This window comes from Aplidium turbinatum, chromosome 14 (genome assembly GCF_918807975.1).
Source record: "Aplidium turbinatum chromosome 14, kaAplTurb1.1, whole genome shotgun sequence".
NCBI classification, from domain to species: domain Eukaryota; kingdom Metazoa; phylum Chordata; class Ascidiacea; order Aplousobranchia; family Polyclinidae; genus Aplidium; species Aplidium turbinatum.
In genome coordinates this window covers 14,378,892-14,396,878 of record NC_137485.1, presented here as the reverse complement: position 1 = coordinate 14,396,878, position 17,987 = coordinate 14,378,892, and the positions used below count along the sequence as shown (strand labels likewise).

General features: G+C 38.3%; 1 protein-coding gene across 1 annotated transcript; it reads right to left on the bottom strand.

The window, feature by feature from the left end:
* Window positions 1-235: 235 nt before the first annotated feature.
* LOC145783171 (sulfide:quinone oxidoreductase, mitochondrial-like) lies at window positions 236-7,893 on the bottom strand. Its single transcript, XM_082594964.1, has 10 exons — window positions 7,643-7,893; window positions 7,065-7,235; window positions 6,752-6,805; window positions 6,346-6,540; window positions 5,631-5,720; window positions 2,832-2,951; window positions 2,291-2,474; window positions 1,842-1,908; window positions 1,447-1,626; window positions 236-1,250 (listed from the first exon to the last, which is right to left on the bottom strand). Exons 1-10 carry the CDS (start codon window positions 7,859-7,861, stop codon window positions 1,190-1,192), a joined length of 1,341 nt encoding a protein of 446 aa, XP_082451090.1. The 5' UTR covers window positions 7,862-7,893; the 3' UTR covers window positions 236-1,189.
* Window positions 7,894-17,987: the final 10,094 nt, after the last annotated feature.

Genomic DNA, 17,987 nt, shown 5'->3' with positions numbered 1-17,987 from the left:
ACCACAGTATAGCCTATGCTTGTTCAAATCAACCTATTTAACTTTTTACAGCAATATGCCAGCAATAGGCTATCTATTTAATTAACAAGATCATTACGAGGATGATTTGGGGCCGGAACCATGGGTGCATTGGGGGGCAAATGGGACAATCGCCGCCCTAAAATACAGAAAAGTAAATTTATTTACAGTATAGTGTATTTTCAAGGTAAGATCAATATAGACCTCGTCACCTACACCTGATTGTGCTTTGTTGAAATCGTAGTTAAATAGTTAAAACGTAGATACGTGGCATCTTAGCCTGCACATTTATTCATTTAAAGAATGATAAACTTACAAATTAGTCGCGAAATACTGAGTCTCTTAGAAATTTGATCAACACTTGCAACGTAATCGAAAAATAAAACATTAAAAAAGTGCAAATAAGTTATAACTTAGTCAGCTACCCCCTACCCTTAGCCATACAATATGACGAAAGGCTGAAATTTTTTCCACACGAAACGCTAACATTCTTCTTTGTGTTATAATAACTGTTAAGAAAAAGCTCCACAAAGTTTTCGAAATAGCTTTAAAACGTTAAAAAAGTATTACGCCTACAATCAACGAACAAACAGATTGCATGGTACCCAAAGGGACTGATCAGATACTTAACACCTTGGAAGGGATTCCCGGAACAGTTATACAGGCTGGAAACGTACGTCATATAAAGAAAAGTAAGATTATGACAAAATATGCTATAACAGCCTCTTAAGATAAGGATTCTTTTTGTGCACTTGCGTTTGTCTTCTCAATTAAACACAATTCGGGATTGGCCAATAGGTTTGTTAGCAGAAAAAAAAAAGCTGAGCGAGTGGAGCATAAATACTAAATAGTATGCTGCGTTAACAAACGGATTGGTAGCCATGATGTAGGACTGTAGGTACTCGCGGTAGCACATGCAATTGGCACAGCAGTAAGTTGCACGATAAAGGTAGGCATTGTGGACTATATCGTTACAGATATCGTTAAAATAACTAAAAAGACACCAACGAAACGTTGCATTTCGTACTAAAAGATGAAAACAAGACTCGTGAATGCAAACAACATAATTTACAAAAGTTCTTACGATAATAACTTGATAAAGAAAACGACAAAATATCTTTCGCTGATTGCATTGCAGTAAAGAAAAAGTATCTCGTCAGTCTTTCTGTATCTACTTGGACATTCCCAGATGAAGAAGCTTTCTATATGGCTTTGGTCCACCCCATTTACCCCTAAAAGTTAAAAACAAAAGTAGAACGGTATTTTATGGTGTTTTTATTTCATTTCTTGCACAAATGAAGTAATTTCTTCTTGCACAAGCAAAACATTTTAACAATACGTGAAATTGTTCATCATACGTAAACAATGCAAGTAAATTTACGAAGGAGCTTGTTTCTAATCTTACATGCTGAAAAAAAAACTACTTACTTGAGCATTCTGTTCCAGTACAGTTGCGGCATGACATCAGCTTTCATGTGATACATGGACCTTCTTTCTTTGCCTTGATCTACAGGAAAAGTTTCCAATGGCTGAAGATCGAAATCAAACTCAGCCAAAATACATGAATGATAGCTGGTGATGAGAGGGCACGACGTGTAACCGTCGTAACTGCAATAAAGGAGAAATGCTAAAAAAAATATCAGAAGAAAATCGAGATATCATGCATTGAATAGGCACAGGGGACAAAGAATCAAAAAATCTTCAACAAACGCGTTGACTTAAACCAATATGATTGAGCTCTCTGACTTAAGAAATGGAATTGGAAATTCAATTAAAAACCACTCCGTGATGATAATTAAACCAATAAAAGACGATTATAATACCTGGGTTCGCATTTCCCTCCTGATCTTACACTCAATAGATTTTTGGCTAGAATTGCGTTTTGGCTGGCTGCAAGAAGTTAAAGCACATTTATGTGACAAACATTACAATCTATTACATCAGCTGTATTGAACATTAACAAGCACAATTATGTGAAACAAGTAAACGTGTACTAGAATTGAGCAATAAAAATGCAGAAATGTTTTCTAAGCGCTTTACGTAGCCAAGCTACGTTTTGATGGTTTAAGTGTAGTCTGTAAAGCAGTTCAAAAAGTTTGTTAAAACCGGCAACGAAGTTTAAAATCTTCCAGAACTTTTTTGTTTGGTGGTAAAAGCATGCTTGAGGCATGAAATTCTATTAAGAGAACGCTTTTACCTGTTTGGAATCATGAAAGATACAATAAGCCTACAACAAACCTACCAATGACCAGACGCAAAAAAGGTCACTCACCAACAGCTGCCGCAGTTTTCGAGGTTGGTATGTTGCTGCAATCGCCAAGCGCAAAAACATTGGGATACTTAACATGCTGGGTGGTGTGTTTGTCAACATCGACGAACCCAGCGGCGTCCGACAGTTTGTTTGACTTGAGGCATAAGTGTGGTGTCATGGGCGGTGATATATGAAGAAGTTCGTACTGTAAGGAAACCGCTACGTTGATTGGTGTTTGGGACAAAAATGTATCAAACTGTACCACTATAAAATGTACAAGAGGTAGAAATAAACTGATTCAAACCCAGACGTTAAACTCAGTTGAAGTATGACTTGAGGCATAAGTGTGGTGTCATGGGCGGTGATATATGAAGAAGTTCGTACTGTAAGGAAACCGCTACGTTGATTGGTGTTTGGGACAAAAATGTACCAAACTGTACAACTATAAAATGTACAAGAGGTAGAAATAAACTGATTCAAACCCAGACGTTAAACTCAGTTGAAGTTCTATTATATTATTATATTTATTATTATATATTATATATATTATATTATATTTTACCGGAAAGGTAACTGTTTCTTCAGGATTCGAAACTTTTTGGAATATTGCTTCTTTCGTTTCTGATTTCACTTCAATCAGGTTGATTCCGAAGGTCGTCTCAATGCCACGATCCAAAACTACCTGAAATATAAAAATTATAAAAAACATTAGAAGCAATACCAAGTCTCGCTAAAAGTGAGCATGGTGATAAAACATCTAAAGCTGTGATTCGTATTCGCAACTTTTCGTTAGCCACGAACACATTTCAAAGAATTGGATCCTGCGGACGCCTAAACTTCCAAGAGTGACAATTCTCCAAACTTGCCTTTAATCTTAAACATATAAATTTCAGTGCATAAAATTTAGTACTTTTTTCTGAAATCAACACATGGCAAACCTTCTTAAAGTGCAACTGCACGATCAAATTAACATTGGCTAGAATCCATTGCCAAGACATCCGGTACTGGTTGAAAAACTTACTTCCTTACAATTCCTTTTTCCCACGCTCTCTAGCGCTTCTCTCTCACGCTACCTGGAAGTGACAAACTCGTCTACGCCACCTAGCGATATGACGTCACTTGTAGTCGAACTTAGTGGAGACTAAACCAGACGCGATAGGTAAATGCGCAAATTTACAAGGTATCTATAATGAAGACGCATCTTTTAACCAGCATATTATACAAATTTAGTTGTTGATGCCTGTGTGCCAGGAGTGGTTCACGATGCCCATCGCCGAAGGCTAGTTTCGTAGATGGGAACCGGCAAACTTGGTTGTATCGAAAAGATTTTGTATTGTACAATAACGCTTCAACAATCATTGGGGGGGCTGTTTTTTTAATCCAGCATAATTCTCATCGTCGCTAGGGTATTTTCTGAGAATAAAAGAGACAATGCAAGATGGCAGCAAGATGGCAGCACGACTCTTTTCGACTTGCCCAGAACTTCTCCATCCAACAGCCACTCCATCAGCACGTGCCTATTGCGACCAGCCTGAATTGCCTGAGTTGTTAATTCCAATTTAGAGGTAAAAGGTGTCAAATGTCAAAGTAACTAAGCAGCACAGTAAGCCTACTGTTTTGCAAGATGGTGATCTGTTTTAATTACACTATAGCAGTGGTACCGGTTACATAACTTCTTAATCGTTCTGAGCAGATGGCACATTCTATGTTCATAAAATTTAAAACAAGTAGGCCTAAAAACGTGAAATGGGATATGCACTATGCAGCGTATAGCTTCTATTGTGTAACTACAAAACTTCTGTATTGTCCGCTTTTGCATTCGATGGTCTCTATCCAGCTTAGAAGCAGAAGCATCAGAGGTAGCAGAAATACTACATTTTATGGTGGGAACAGCAGATTTCTTCAGATTGTAGCCTAACGTTTGCAAAATCCCATATTAACTTCAAGATAATTTTCAAAATCATGCTCAAGAAAGTGATTTGAGCAGATAACACTGCTAGGGAAGGGTCCATTCCATTTACGGACTTGATGAGCAAACTTGCACCACTTAATTCGCAAACGTTGATCGTTAGGGAAGGCAAAAAATGTCACCTTGCAACCAGGAACAGATTTTGTGTGACAGATGGAGCAAATGTTCACCATTTTAAATATTTAGCTCAGAACTACAATAACCTAAGAAACGAAGTTACGAGAGAAATATTTTCTTTTAAAAGTTCATTTTTCCAAGAGATACATTTGAACGAAAGACTTGAAATTTACAAGAATGTTACATAACATTGGTTAAGACGTAGCCTACCTCGCATGCTTTCCTTATGGGCCTATGACAGCTTTGGTCCGTCTCTTAAACCAGTGCTCTTCAACAGGGGTTCCGCGGAACCCCAGGGTTCCGTGGAACATGAAGTGGGGTTCCGTGAGTTTTTTGATGCGTCATTCCGATTTCTTTAGATCACTGCACCGCATTCACACTCCAAGTAGACCATTTTGTTAAACAAGAGGTTGAATGCAGTCAACAACCGAATAAAACATTGATTTAATTATGGCGTCACTTGCTGTTTATTGTTATTCTATTAACAAGAACGTTATTGTTGCATCACAGTCATAGAATGTTGCCCATGTAAAGATCACAGAAGTACAAGCAGACTAAGACTAAGTAGAGTAGAGACTACAGACTTGAGCTGCTGTTGAGTGTTGAGCCTTTGTGAGAATAAAGTAAAAACAGTGTTTAACCAAATTTTTGTTAGTGGGGTTCCGTGACAAACGCGAAAGTACATGAGGGGTTCCGTGTTGACAAAAAGGTTGAAGAGCACTGTCTTAAACCAACAATCTCAATGAACAAGACAACAGACCTGGCTTATTTTTTCAAACTCGAGATTGCAAAGAGCCTATACTACTTGCTTTCACATAAAAAGCACGTGCAACAAGATCGAAGCAGCGAAAAAAACCTCTTCCCTCTAAGACGAAGACAACCAAAGGACTTGCAAAACCGATAGTCGTTCCGAGGTCTGACTACAAGTGACGTCATAATCCGCGTGTTGCGCAATGCAATCCGCGATTGCAGAAACGTGGCCAAAAATACAAGCGCGTGGAAAACCATGGTTTTGATAATTTTTATTGAGATAAATATAACCTGAAAATGTAAGGGCGAGGTTGGTATTTATAGATTGAAACATGCTCTTTCAGATAAAGTGAGGTCAAAGTCATCGTGCAGTTGCACTTTAAAGCAACTTTCCCAAAAAAACATGAGGGTCCGTCCATGGACTCCAGGATAAGAACAGTTGATTCAAAGCAGTACCACAATGTAAAATAATAAAAACACAAATACTTAGCATAGATACTGTGTAAACAAAACTAAACGTCATACCTTATTCAACGCTTCAGCATACTTTTTCACAGCGAATATTGATGGACCAGCACTGTTGAACATAATATTTGCATCATCTCTTTTGCCATGCTGTAAAAAACATCATTTTAATGTTAGAAAAGCCAATACAACCATTGTACTGTATGATAAACAAAACGTAGGCAATAAAGGTCACATAATTTTACTGTCAGAAACTAGACTGACTTGATGATCGCCTGTTTTGCAAATATATTTTGATATGAATCATTTTACAGCTCATGCAAAATACATGAAATTAAATTTCTAATGGTTATAGTTTCTACACAGCATAAAGTACTTCCTCATTGTATTGACTGAGTGAGACTGTAACCTATGCAAAAGCTTGTTTCAAACCTAGTTTGAAACTGTTAAAACTTGCAAAACCGTTGCATCCTTTGCACAGGTGCTTGTTAAACATTTTGTTAGCACTAGCCACTTATATATATTAACACTTTCAAATAAAAAAATCTAAAAGTGGTGTTAAGATGAAGCAGTTGTAACAGCCACAGAGTTAACAGAAAATGAAAAACGCGCTATTGTTATTTGTGACATGCTTATGACACAACAGTATCCTAGTCACTTGGTTGAATGGGGAGCTTACAACAGTTACAACACCCTGTCACCATTGGTATGAAACAATTTTTGTAATCAATTTGTGCTTTGTCTATATAATGAAAATGCCAATTATACAAAATACCTTTCTGAAATAATCATCAGCAAGATACATTATCTTTTGCGGAGCACCTGGACATTTCAATGGAGGAGGAGGAAATGTGAAAATGGCGTTTCCAGACTTAAAGTTTTGCATGGCTGGCAATGTTTTAACAACAGTATGAACGGTAAAATTGCTGCAGACTCCCGGTGTATCAAAAGCTTGCTTCAATCCTTTGATCTTAAAAATTTTCTTGTATTAAAATGTAAAACTTGAACAACACAGATATTTTTGCAATAGCCATCAATATTCAACAAATACTGCAAAACTTAAATCGTGAACTTCAATCTCAACATTTTTTGTGTCAGATTGAAAATTTACATTTTGTCTAAAAATCTACATTTTACAAGAACAAAACTGTACTAAAAAAATAATAATCAACACATTTTACCTTATCAAATCTTATGCGTATTCCAAGAGCACAAACAAGATATTTGTAAGAAACCTGAAAGTAGAAATAAGATATCTTGCAAAAACATATAGATTCCGGTGCCCACGTCATGCACTTAACTTCAGGGCAACTTGACTTAACATTGCATTCCCATTTCAATGTCCCAGTGTAACAGAAAATTGCAAGTGCATGAACAAAAGTGATACCGGTATATCAAATGTTGAACAATATTGCATACTATGCATAGATTGTAAAATAAGCCATGAAAAGTAACTACAGTGACACTGATAGCACACTGCAGTCATTACAATACCTTTTCTCCGCTTTCAAGCGTAATAATATTATTATCAGGATCAATATCTCCAATTTTGCCTGTAATATGATCAGCATTTGGTGGAATGACATCTTTCATAGGCTTTCTACAAGCAGACAATGGTTTAGCCCCAGCTCCAACCAACGTCCACATAGGCTGATAGTAGTGATTCTAAATTGTAAAATATTAATTATTCATGCAGTCAATTTGACTTGAGCGATTGAGCATTTAGCAATAAAATGAAACTGCATTGTTTATGCACACAAATAATAGGAATTGTGAGAACGGACAATTAAACAAAAACAAGTTAGACATACTATACAGAGAACCATATGATATTATATAGTATAATAGCATAAAAGTGTAGCCTTGATGTTGAAAACGATGATGCAATAAAGTAGTCTATTTTGACTGGTATTTATTTTTTTTATATTTAGAAGTATGAGATAGAAGGAAAATGTTCATGATGAAAGATAACGACTATTCGTTACTTCAAAAAGGCTTACAACTGATAAAAAAAGTGTACAACTAGTACCGTATATAAAATTTTATTCAGGTGTCTTGTTGATAAAACTTACAACAGCACGATCAATGATAGCAACTTTTCCTTTTCCAAGAGCTTTAGATAGTCTAGCTCCAACAGAAATGCCACCAGAACCTCCCCCGGCAATGACAACTTCATACTCACTTAAATTGCGCAAATGCAAATTAAATCCACAAGAAGCGAACTGCTTTGTAGTTATTTTCTTTGCGGCTACTCGAAAGCAAGCCCAAGGAGCACTTGAACATATTAACATTATTTAGCTTTAAATTATTAGGTTTTCTAATGTTATTGCTTTTAAAAATAACAAGTATTATAATTTATATATCCATTTGTTCAGGGAAAAAAATGAAAAACTGATGGACATGCTTGAGATGAGAGAAGCTATTGAACAACTTGCCAGGGCTAACGACGTAAGATGGTATAGACATGTACTAAAGACTAAAAAGGAAGGAAGCTTTCTTCGAAAGGCGTTGACTTTGAAGGTAGATGGGAAGAGGGAATGAGAACATCCAAAAAGAACATGGCAGGAACAGGTGACGAATGAGGTAGACAAAGTCGGACTAAAGGAAGACGATGCGATGGACAGAATGAGATGGAGAATGGGAGTAAAAGCAATCGCTGCAAAGAAAGAATTAGCCACCCCCACTATTGGGACAAAACCAAATTTGAATGATAATAATGATGACATGAAAAGCAAGTACAGTAGACTAGGCTATGTTGGCTAGGCTACTTTACTAAAATTCAACTGTTTTTTTCTGTGAAGATAAATCTTATAATATAGATAAATTAGCTACCGGTAGTCCTTATTTCAGCACTCTTGCCCACAATCATCAACACATTTAACCACGAGAAAAACATTTTCAAAGCTTCATGATACTTTGGCCTAGAATAAAAAAAAACATTTTTCACTTAGACTGCTGCAAAAAGTGAGAACCTCTATAATGCTCAAAAGGACAATGATTTGATACCATTCCAGAGCATGCAGCTGTGTCTCAGTAAAACACCAAATCAATTATGTACATACAAAATAATTGGGAGCAGTTGCTTTGATAACTGCATGTCTAAAGATGTAAGTTTTTCGGAGCTGGTATACAAGTCCCTTCCCCCCCCTTGGTAACTCATAACAAAGACTGGACTCGACCAAACACATAGGGTGAAACTTTTTTACTTTTGCTTTACTGTTCACACACTTCAATCCACATGTTTTGGTCAATTCCTCTTTGTTATAAGTTACCAAGGGGGGTGGGGGGGGACTTGTATACCAGCTCCAGTTTTTCTTTAGTTGTTGTTTTTATTTTTTATCCGTATTATTTGTTTTCTTCGTTGTTTATTATATACTATTTCCCATTGTTTCATACAGTATTTCAAGTACCGCAACAACTGTTTTCATTTAGCCTATCATAACAAAGAACTGCAAAAGGTAGTGTTGAGTTATAGCTGCTGAATAACTCATTAAAAATTAGTTTGCTGCAGTTGTGACTAAGTTCTGTAAAGCAAGTGGTACCAAAGAACTATCCAACTTCAAGTCCTATCAATGATGAGGAGTTGAGGACTGTTCGGTCCCAGCGGTAAGTCATCTATGGTAGGGTTTCCCAAAGTGGGGTCCGCGGACCCCTGGGGGTCCGCAAAGACTGCACAGGGGGTCCCTGACGATATGACAAAATGGCGAAAACAGGCTTGACATTGTACGGTACCGTACTTCCATTGTCGCAGATGAATGCCGCCGTGATTTGTAACTAAAATGAATTATTTAATGAATGTTAGGCCGTGTCAATCTTAAAGATTTGAAATGAATTAGTACGTCTTGGTAATTGCTCTACCTTAAAAATTGCATTCGGCGTCTATGATGCAACAATTAAACGTACGGTGTATAGCAGTCGGGAATGTTTGCTATATAGCTACAAGGCTAAACTGTTTTTCGGTTAGCTACCTGTAGGTCTATGCAGTCCGAGCATTAAAATAGATAACCCCATAGATGGTAAGGTTATGAAGTTCTGAAGTTTCAATTTTTGTTCGAATTGGCCTTAGGAATAGCTTAATAATTAAAAAAAAAATAATAATAATAATAGATAAAAACATAAAAATAACTCAATGCGAAGGGGCGGTGTTTAGGTATAAGAGTAGCAGTAGCGAAGGGACGATAGAATAGTAACAAATCGAAGTTATCAGATAATTCATTTGTGTTAACTTTTAGTAGAATGGCAAAGGTGGCACTGCAGCTGACAACATTTTTTACAAATATATTTCTGCGCAGCTTTTTCTCCAGTAGTCTACAAAGTCAGTAGGCCTACAACAATTGAGGCTAAGCGATAGCCTGTTGCAAAAGTTTGTGCAGAAATAAATTTGTCAAACGTGTACCGGTAGTCAGCTGCAGTGCCACCTCTGCGATTTTTCTAATATCCAGACTGACACGGATATTTTTTTTCTGTTTTTAAATTTTAGTGTTATAGTTCAAATCTTATGGATAAATTTTTGAAGCGAAAGGATAAGTCGAATGATTCGGAATGTGAAGCCCAGCAATCTCAGGATGTTTCATCCCGGAAGACGAAGAGACAAAAAGTTCGAACATACGATGAGGAGTATCTTAAGCTCGGGTTTATTGAATGTCCTTCAGATGTTACTAAGCCTCAGTGTTTAATATGCTACAAAACATTGTCGAATGAATGTATGAAACCAGCCAAGTTAAAGCGGCATTTGATGGCTCAACATCCTGAGCTAGCTGGAAAGCCACAGGCTTTTTTTGACAGAAAGAAGAAGAATATTTAAAGCAAAAAGAAACTTTTACACAATCTTTGGTGTCAAACGAAAAATTAATGAAAGCATCTTATTTAGTGGCGCTAAGGGTGGCTCGAGCCAAGAAAGCTCACACATTTGCGGAAAATTTAATTCTTCCAGCAGCAATTGACATGTGTGAAGTAGTTTTGGACGGCAAATGTGCAACCAAGCTTAAAGAAATTCCATTGTCGAACAATACGATTTCAAGAAGAATCGATGAACTTTCGAATGACATAAAAGCACAGCTGCTTGAAAGACTGAATCAAACTAATTTTGCAATCCAATTGCATGAAAGTACGGACATTGCCAGCCAAGCACATCTCTTGGTTTATGTTAGATATTCATGGGGAGACGAAATGATAGAAGATTTCATGTTTTGTCATCAAATGCAACGCAGAACAACCGGTTTAGACGTTTTCAACGTACTTTGTGATTTCTTTTCACAATCAGAACTGTTGTGGGAACGATGTGTGGCTATATGTACCGATGGTGCAGCTTCAATGACCGGCAAGCACTCCGGGGCTGTAGCTCATATCAGGGAAAAAGTACCGAACATTATACGAACGCACTGCATGATTCATCGCGAAGCGCTTGTTGCGAAACATTTAGGAAAATCTTTGTCTGAAGTCTTGTCTTTATGTGTCAAAGTTATCAACTCTATTAAAGCTCGCCCACTGCAGTCCCGAATGTTTTCGAAACTTTGCGATGAACTAGGCTCAGAACATTCAAGCCTTTTGCTCCATACGGAAGTTAGATGGCTGTCGCGAGGAAAGATTGTAGAACGCCTGTTTGAACTGCGAGAGGAGGTTTTAATTTTCTTGCGAGCGCACAATGCGGACTTAGCTTCACTAGTAGCCGATGAAATTTGGCTTGGGAAACTTGCATATCTGGCAGATATTTTTAACCTTCTCAATCAACTGAACTTGTCACTTCAGGGAAGAGATGCGAACATTTTACTCAGTCAAAACAAAATAACAGCATTCACAAAGAAACTCAACATATGGAAAACGAGAATAAATGAAAATGTTGTGGATATGTTTCCTGTTCTGTGTGACTACATTGCCAACAAACCTTTAATAAATATTATACAGATTTGATTTTCTCTGACATTCAACAACATTTGGAATTGCTTTCTGTACATTTTACGAAGTACTTTTTAAAAGAGACATATGAGAATTTTGACTGGATTTTAAACCCTTTTGTTGTTGCAAAAACTGGTCTGTCAGGACGCAAAGAAGAAGAATTGGCTGAATTGTCATCTGACCGAACTTTAATGATTAGTTTCAATCAAAAACCTCTTGCATCTTTCTGGTTAAGTGTTGAGAACGAATATCCACTGCTCTCACAAAAGGCTACCCAAATGTTATTACCTTTTGCCACTACCTACATGTGTGAGACAGCATTTTCAGCTCTTACAAATATGAAGACAAAATACCGGTCCAGACTTATCGTAGACTCTGAATTGCGAGTTTGCTTGTCACAAATTGCTCCAAGAATTGACAAGTTGTGCAGTAAGAAGCAATCACATCCATCCCATTGATGTTGTCATTTCGATTAATAAACATGATTCAGTGTTACTTATTTTTATTTGTATTAACATTTATCGCTGGTTAGGCGGAAAATTGATGCGACATAAGATTGGGGTCCGCGAAAAAACACTTTGACAAATAGGGGTCCATTGCCCAAAAAGTTTGGGAAACCCTGATCTATGGTCATACCATATCAGTATCACTATCAGGTTGGTAATCAGTAATCACTAATCAGGTGTTTCTCGCTGTTCTATAGTGAGTAGTCAGGTAGTGCTGACGCCAGGAAGATCGCTCCTTTTCAACAGCACTAATCAGGTTCAGGTATCGGGTCGGGACGCTGACCAATCACCAATGGTAGCTTAAAGTTACCAGAGTTGCCAACATTTTTTAATTTTTTTGAAGATTAATCAACGAGTGCATGATTGCATCAGTCTGTGCACGTATGGTCAATGTAGTAAAGAATTAATGTACTGTGTATGATCTCAATAAACATGTGGTTCAGCTTCGATTAAATATTTTGCATTGAGCTTTTTCCTGACCTGGAGATGCCATAAATACCGGTAGGCTTCTCCAGTGCAAACAATGTGTTATCGGTCTACTGGTATTCAGCAAGATTAGGATTATCAATCTATTACAGTTATTATCGATATCATTCATAGCCGAATTCCCATTGAGTTTGTAGCGTCCTATGGTCTTACGTGTTTTCTATGTCTTGGTACCGTCATGAAACCTTTTTAGAACATTGTGTCGCTCAGACATGTGAGGCTCTAGCTGGGAATTCTTCAAGCTTCAAATATTTGTTCAATTTTCTGCATTTCTGCAAGTATTTGTGCTTTAGGACTTTAAGACGTGGTTAGGCATTTGTGTATTTTTTAGGCAATTTAACAGTTAGCCTACGCATACGTAGTTTTACGTCTCTTTAACGTTGTACGGTACCTCACATGTTGAATAGGCTACCACAGCGCTTTTTGTATACGGTATCGATTGCGAGCGCGGCTCTGGGCATTTCTAGCAACTTTGAAAACCTTTAAACAGACGCATTTAGCGTCGATCACACACATACTGATACATAGGCCTACATAGGCTACACAGAAGAAGAAAGACACAAACATAGCCTACACAGAAGGAGAGAAACAAAACGATTAGTTGTGGTGATTTGAATTGATATTTATGATTTGAATTGCGTTCTATGCTTGGAAAGATGGTTGCAACCCTTTAAGTTTATGTGATGGTGTGATGGATTCATTTCTACAATAAATTTATACGTAGCCTATAGGGGAGACTGGGGTAAAGTGTGCAATGGGGTAAGATGAGCAACCCCTGTTTTTGGAAAAACGAGTCGGCGGAATTATTTTTTTTTTATTCTGGATATATCACTCATAATACCATTTCATTCAATGTATTTGTTATGTCCACAGCGAGTTGCATTTTACAATGGCACGCAATTGTATTGTTTATGTCGAAAAATCGAAATTTTTATTTTTTTGCCAAAAACTGAATAACTTTATTGTTACACTATGTAAATCAAATCTGTTTTTTTGTATTGGTAAGTATAAAGTGTGAGGATATTCAATAAAACCTTCAGGTTGGTTAATCTTGTAGTTTTCTAAATATTTGTAATTTTGTCAGAAAAATCAGGATGGGGTAAAATGTGCAATGCTAGTTGACGTATCTTAGAGCAGTTGCTCAACTTACCCCAAAAGAAATAGCCTTAGCTTATTTAATGTTTGAACTGCTGAATTTATGTCTTTTTAGGTTCGTATTGGATAAAAAAAGCAGTGTTGTGTTGTAAAGCATAATGCCTCGTAGTCGTAATAATACAAACAAACTGACAGGGAAATGCTTCAACTTAATCGAATTGCACAACTTACCCCAGGTCATTGCTCAATTTACCCCACACAATTTATGCCGGGGTAAGTTGAGCAACACGCAAATAAGTATATCAATATAAAAAAATATAAAAATCGCAAGGTGATAAAACTAAATCTAAAATGTAGCTGATTCATTAGTGCTTTAAGTTCACCTTATTAAAATTTTCCAAAACAAACCGTTCTTTTGTAAAAGCGAGTTATGCAAAAAGCTGCTCATCTTACCCCACCCTCCCCTAATCAAGAAGTAGGTGTTCCCGACAATTTTCACCAAATGAAACGTCATATAAAACCGTTATGGTCTGTTTAACCTAGCTGGCATCTTACGTCATGGAAATTGCTAGAAAATGTCCAAATATTGCACCATCGGTCGTAAGACCTGATGAAATATTGCATTAGCCGCTTGAACACCTGTTTGAATGACTTCATAATTGTCTTTCATTATTGCGTCACAGTTACTGTCTACGTGCATTTGAGATATCGCAAATTATTCTAGTCATTTGTAAAATTGTTTGTTGGAAGTCAGTCGCAAGTTTAACTGTTTGCTTGGTGCTTGCTAGCTGGACAAATTTTCCGTCTTTTAACCAAGTAATCTGTTCTGTAGTGACAGTTTTAGAGGCGTACGGTGTTGCGTCCCATTTTCGATAGCCGCGGGCTAATTTTACAGGAATACACTTTTGAATAGACGTTTCAAAAGAGTGTCTATTTTTCGGTCATTACATGCAGACGAACGGATTTGGGAATCTTATGTTACAATTTTCCCACGAAGAGATTATGGTTTACCGCTGTGACCATAAAAAATAAAAGACGTGGCTTGTTAGCTGGTAGGCCAAGAAGCACTTGAAGCACATAAAAAAATAAAAGACGTAAGTTGTTGGTTGGTAGGCTACAGAAGCAAAGAAATAATAAAAGAAGATCTTGTTGGTTGGTAGTCTACAGAAGCAAAAGAAAATTAAAGACATTTCTTCTCAGTTTGGTACTGACGAAAAATAACTTTGACATTCATTGGCAAGAAAGAAGATTAAAGACAATCGATCTGTGCTTGAAGATTCAAGTCGAAGAATCCAAGCAAGTTTTGTGGACTTTTGGACTTCATACACTCGTACAGCTACGGTATCGTGCATTTAAATTCTTTTTTGTATTTTTACGGTCTTTGCAGTTAAGTTTTTTATAACTACTGTAATAATTTTGTGTGTTTGTGTAACTTAATTTTTTAATTGTTAAATTTAGCCCCAACATTTAATATGTCTACACTCGGTGGCGACAGGGACTCGGCCGCCGTCGACTCGACTGAGTTTAAGCCTGATGATGTTCTTTGCGGTCGGGCAGGTCATTCTGGGGAGGGACCCAGTAACGATGAGGCTAAGTCAGTTCGAGAGGCCCGGCATCTTAGACGGGATATTTTGACTCAAATTGGGGAACTTTCTGTAGCCCTAGGTTCTTTGAGTGATAAGCAAGAACTGTTAATTTTTCGATCTAACTTATCTACTTTAGAAGAGGAATTACTGCATTTCCATGCTCTTTTGACTAAAGTTTTCAACTCTGCAATCTTGGCAGAACTTCGTGATAGGATAGATCCCGAATTTAACTCGTTAAAAAATAACTTCGAACAAAAAGTAAATGAGTTCTCAGATATGTTGGATGCTGACATACATCCTGAGGATAGCGCCTCAAATGTAAGCACTAGGATGTCTGAGAGCTCGTCACGGATAGTTGCACAAATTAACCTACAGCTAAGACGAGAGGAGCTCCAGATACAAGCTGACGCCGAAGCGAGAGCTGAGACCATACGAGTTGAGGCCGAAGCGAGATCTGCTGAGGCCGCCGCGAGAGCTGAGGCCATACGAGCTGAGGCCATACGAGCTGAGGCTGCCGCAAAAGCCGAAGCGAGAGCTGCTGAGTTCGCACTCAAAGACGCACAGTTGAGGGCTGAACAACGTAAAGAGGTAGCTTTGGCTGAATATCGATCAGAGGTGGGCTCCCGTCGTAGCTCTAAGAAGGGATCTTCTAGGCATTCCAGAAGTGAACATCAATCGCAGTTTAATTTACATAACCTTTTCCAGACGCCTGTTCAATCTGTAAGTGGACCAGTACAATCCACATCTTTTCAAGCTGTTCCAGGAGGTCTCGGAGCCGCGGCTAAGGGTCTTCCGAAGGCTGTAGAGCCAAGGCCTGCGAATTACAACCGAACTCCTCCCCCAGAGCGTATAGGTCACGGGGCCGCCATTAGCAGTAATGCTTTGCCCGCTTCACAGTTTTCTGCGCCGCTAGTTTTTGATCGCCCAGCTACACGTAATTTGGGTGGTTGTGAGAGGCGTGTCGCGTCTACTGATTTTAACGTGTGTGAGGATCGTGATCGGGCTGTGCACGTGACTGAGCCCCCTCACCCCCTTAAGGGATATAGCTTGTCTTCTCCCGCTAAATCGAGTTCTCAGCAGCAGGATTGCTTTTTTGAATACCAAAATAGTAGGACGTTTTTCGATAAGGCGGCCTTGATTGGTTACGATGGTAATAATATGCCATTTATCTTCTTTAAAAATCGTGTTACGGCCTTAATGGCAGCTTCACCGTTTAAAGGAACTCGTTTGACTTTGTTACAAGCAGCTTGTGTTAGAACAGCTGCGCAAACGATTGCTAATTTGGTTTCCGACACTCCTGGCTTGTCAGAAGAAGACAGGATAGAAATGTCGTTAGCTCGCTTGTCCCAGCGTTTTGGGGTTCGTGGAGGTCTTTTCGCCGAACCGGAAATTAGAAAGTATCGCTATGGTAGCAAATTGACTTCGATCTCTTCCAGTGATTTGAAAGAGTTTAAAGATGAATTGTCGCAGTGTCTGCTTTACGCGCAAGCTTATGGTCAGCGTGACCAATTGAAAGGACGTTTTGTTTTGGATTTGGCTAAGCGACTCCCGTTTGACGCTAAGCAGCGTTATCTTGACTTTTTAGGTGATCAGTATGGTGGTACTGATGAGCCTACTTTTCAGAGTTTGTTTGATTTTGTAGTACGGAAGGAAACGCGCAAGTCGACTGATTTTAGCATTATGCTAATGGGCGATTCTGGTGAGTCGCAGCATTTTAAAAAGTTTGGCAAAGGAAAATTGCCTTCATGTCCGGTTAGGCAGACGTCCGTAAAACCCCATGATAATGTCATGTCAGGAAGTTCGCAGTACTCGACTGCTATTGGCGCACCGCGCGGTGGTGAAGCCAGACATAAAAACCTACCGGCATGTTTTTATTGTTTGTCACGTGGTCAAGTTGAATATCATTTTTTGTCTAATTGTAAAGAATTTTTGCGCTTGACACCTAAAGGTCGGAGAGATGTCATTGTGAAAGCTGGCAAATGCTTGAATTGTTTGCGCCAGCATATGGTTAGGGATTGCGTTCATGCAAACAACTGTCGTAAGTGTGTCCCTAACAACGATAGGAAACATTATTTTCTTCTGCATGATTTTTATGTGACGTCACGTGATTCTCTGGATTCGATTGGCAAAGATGATGCTGGTGCCAGAGTTCCTGTGCGTAATGTTAAGATTGGAAATGTTAAAGCAGCCTTTAACCGCATTACTGCTGCTCGTGTTTCGAATCCAATGACTGGCAAATCAAAGTTAGTGTATTGTCAGCATGATCCTGGTTCGCAGTTGACTTTTGTTTCGAGTGATTTGGTCTGCGAACTTGACGTTAAACCGTATGACAAAGCGTCGTTTAAAATGGATACTCTGGCTGGTCAGAAACCTACTTGTGCTGACCTTGTTAAACTCAACATTCAGTCGTTAGAGACGAATGAACTGTTTTGTGATATAACTTCGGTGGTTAACCCAGCTTGGGCTGACGATGTTAAAACTTTACCGCACAAGCAGGATTTAAGTGGTTTCCGTCATTTTCATGACGTGAATATGTTTCATTTAAATGATTGTAGTACTGTAGATGTACTGATTGGAAACGACAACGCTTATTTGATGTGTGCTAAAGAAGAGCGTGTTGGTGAGAATCGTAGTGAACCACATGCTTTGCTCACTCCTCTCGGTTGGTTGGCTTGTGGTGGTAAGTCACCCTTAGATGAAAGCGTTGCTAATGTGTGCAGAGTGCAGACGTCTTCAGAGTCGGATGTCATCTCTGGCTTTCAGCGTAAAATTGAGTCTCGTGATATGGAAATAGCAGACCTGAATAAAGTCATTCAGGATTTGACGTTGCAAAATGAAACCTGTGAATT

What these genes read in the sequence shown, in the direction of transcription:
- LOC145783171 (XM_082594964.1), bottom strand. Translation starts at nt 7,861, where the DNA reads ATGTTAATATGTTCAAGTGCTCCTTGGGCTTGCTTTCGAGTAGCCGCA. An exon ending in CTGATGATTATTTCAGAAAG is followed by an intron (nt 5,721 to 6,345) that starts GTATTTTGTATA and finishes TGTTTTTTACAG; the next exon opens with CATGGCAAAAGAGATGATGC. An exon ending in AAGAAACAGTTACCTTTCCG is followed by an intron (nt 2,475 to 2,831) that starts GTAAAATATAAT and finishes GTTTCCTTACAG; the next exon opens with TACGAACTTCTTCATATATC.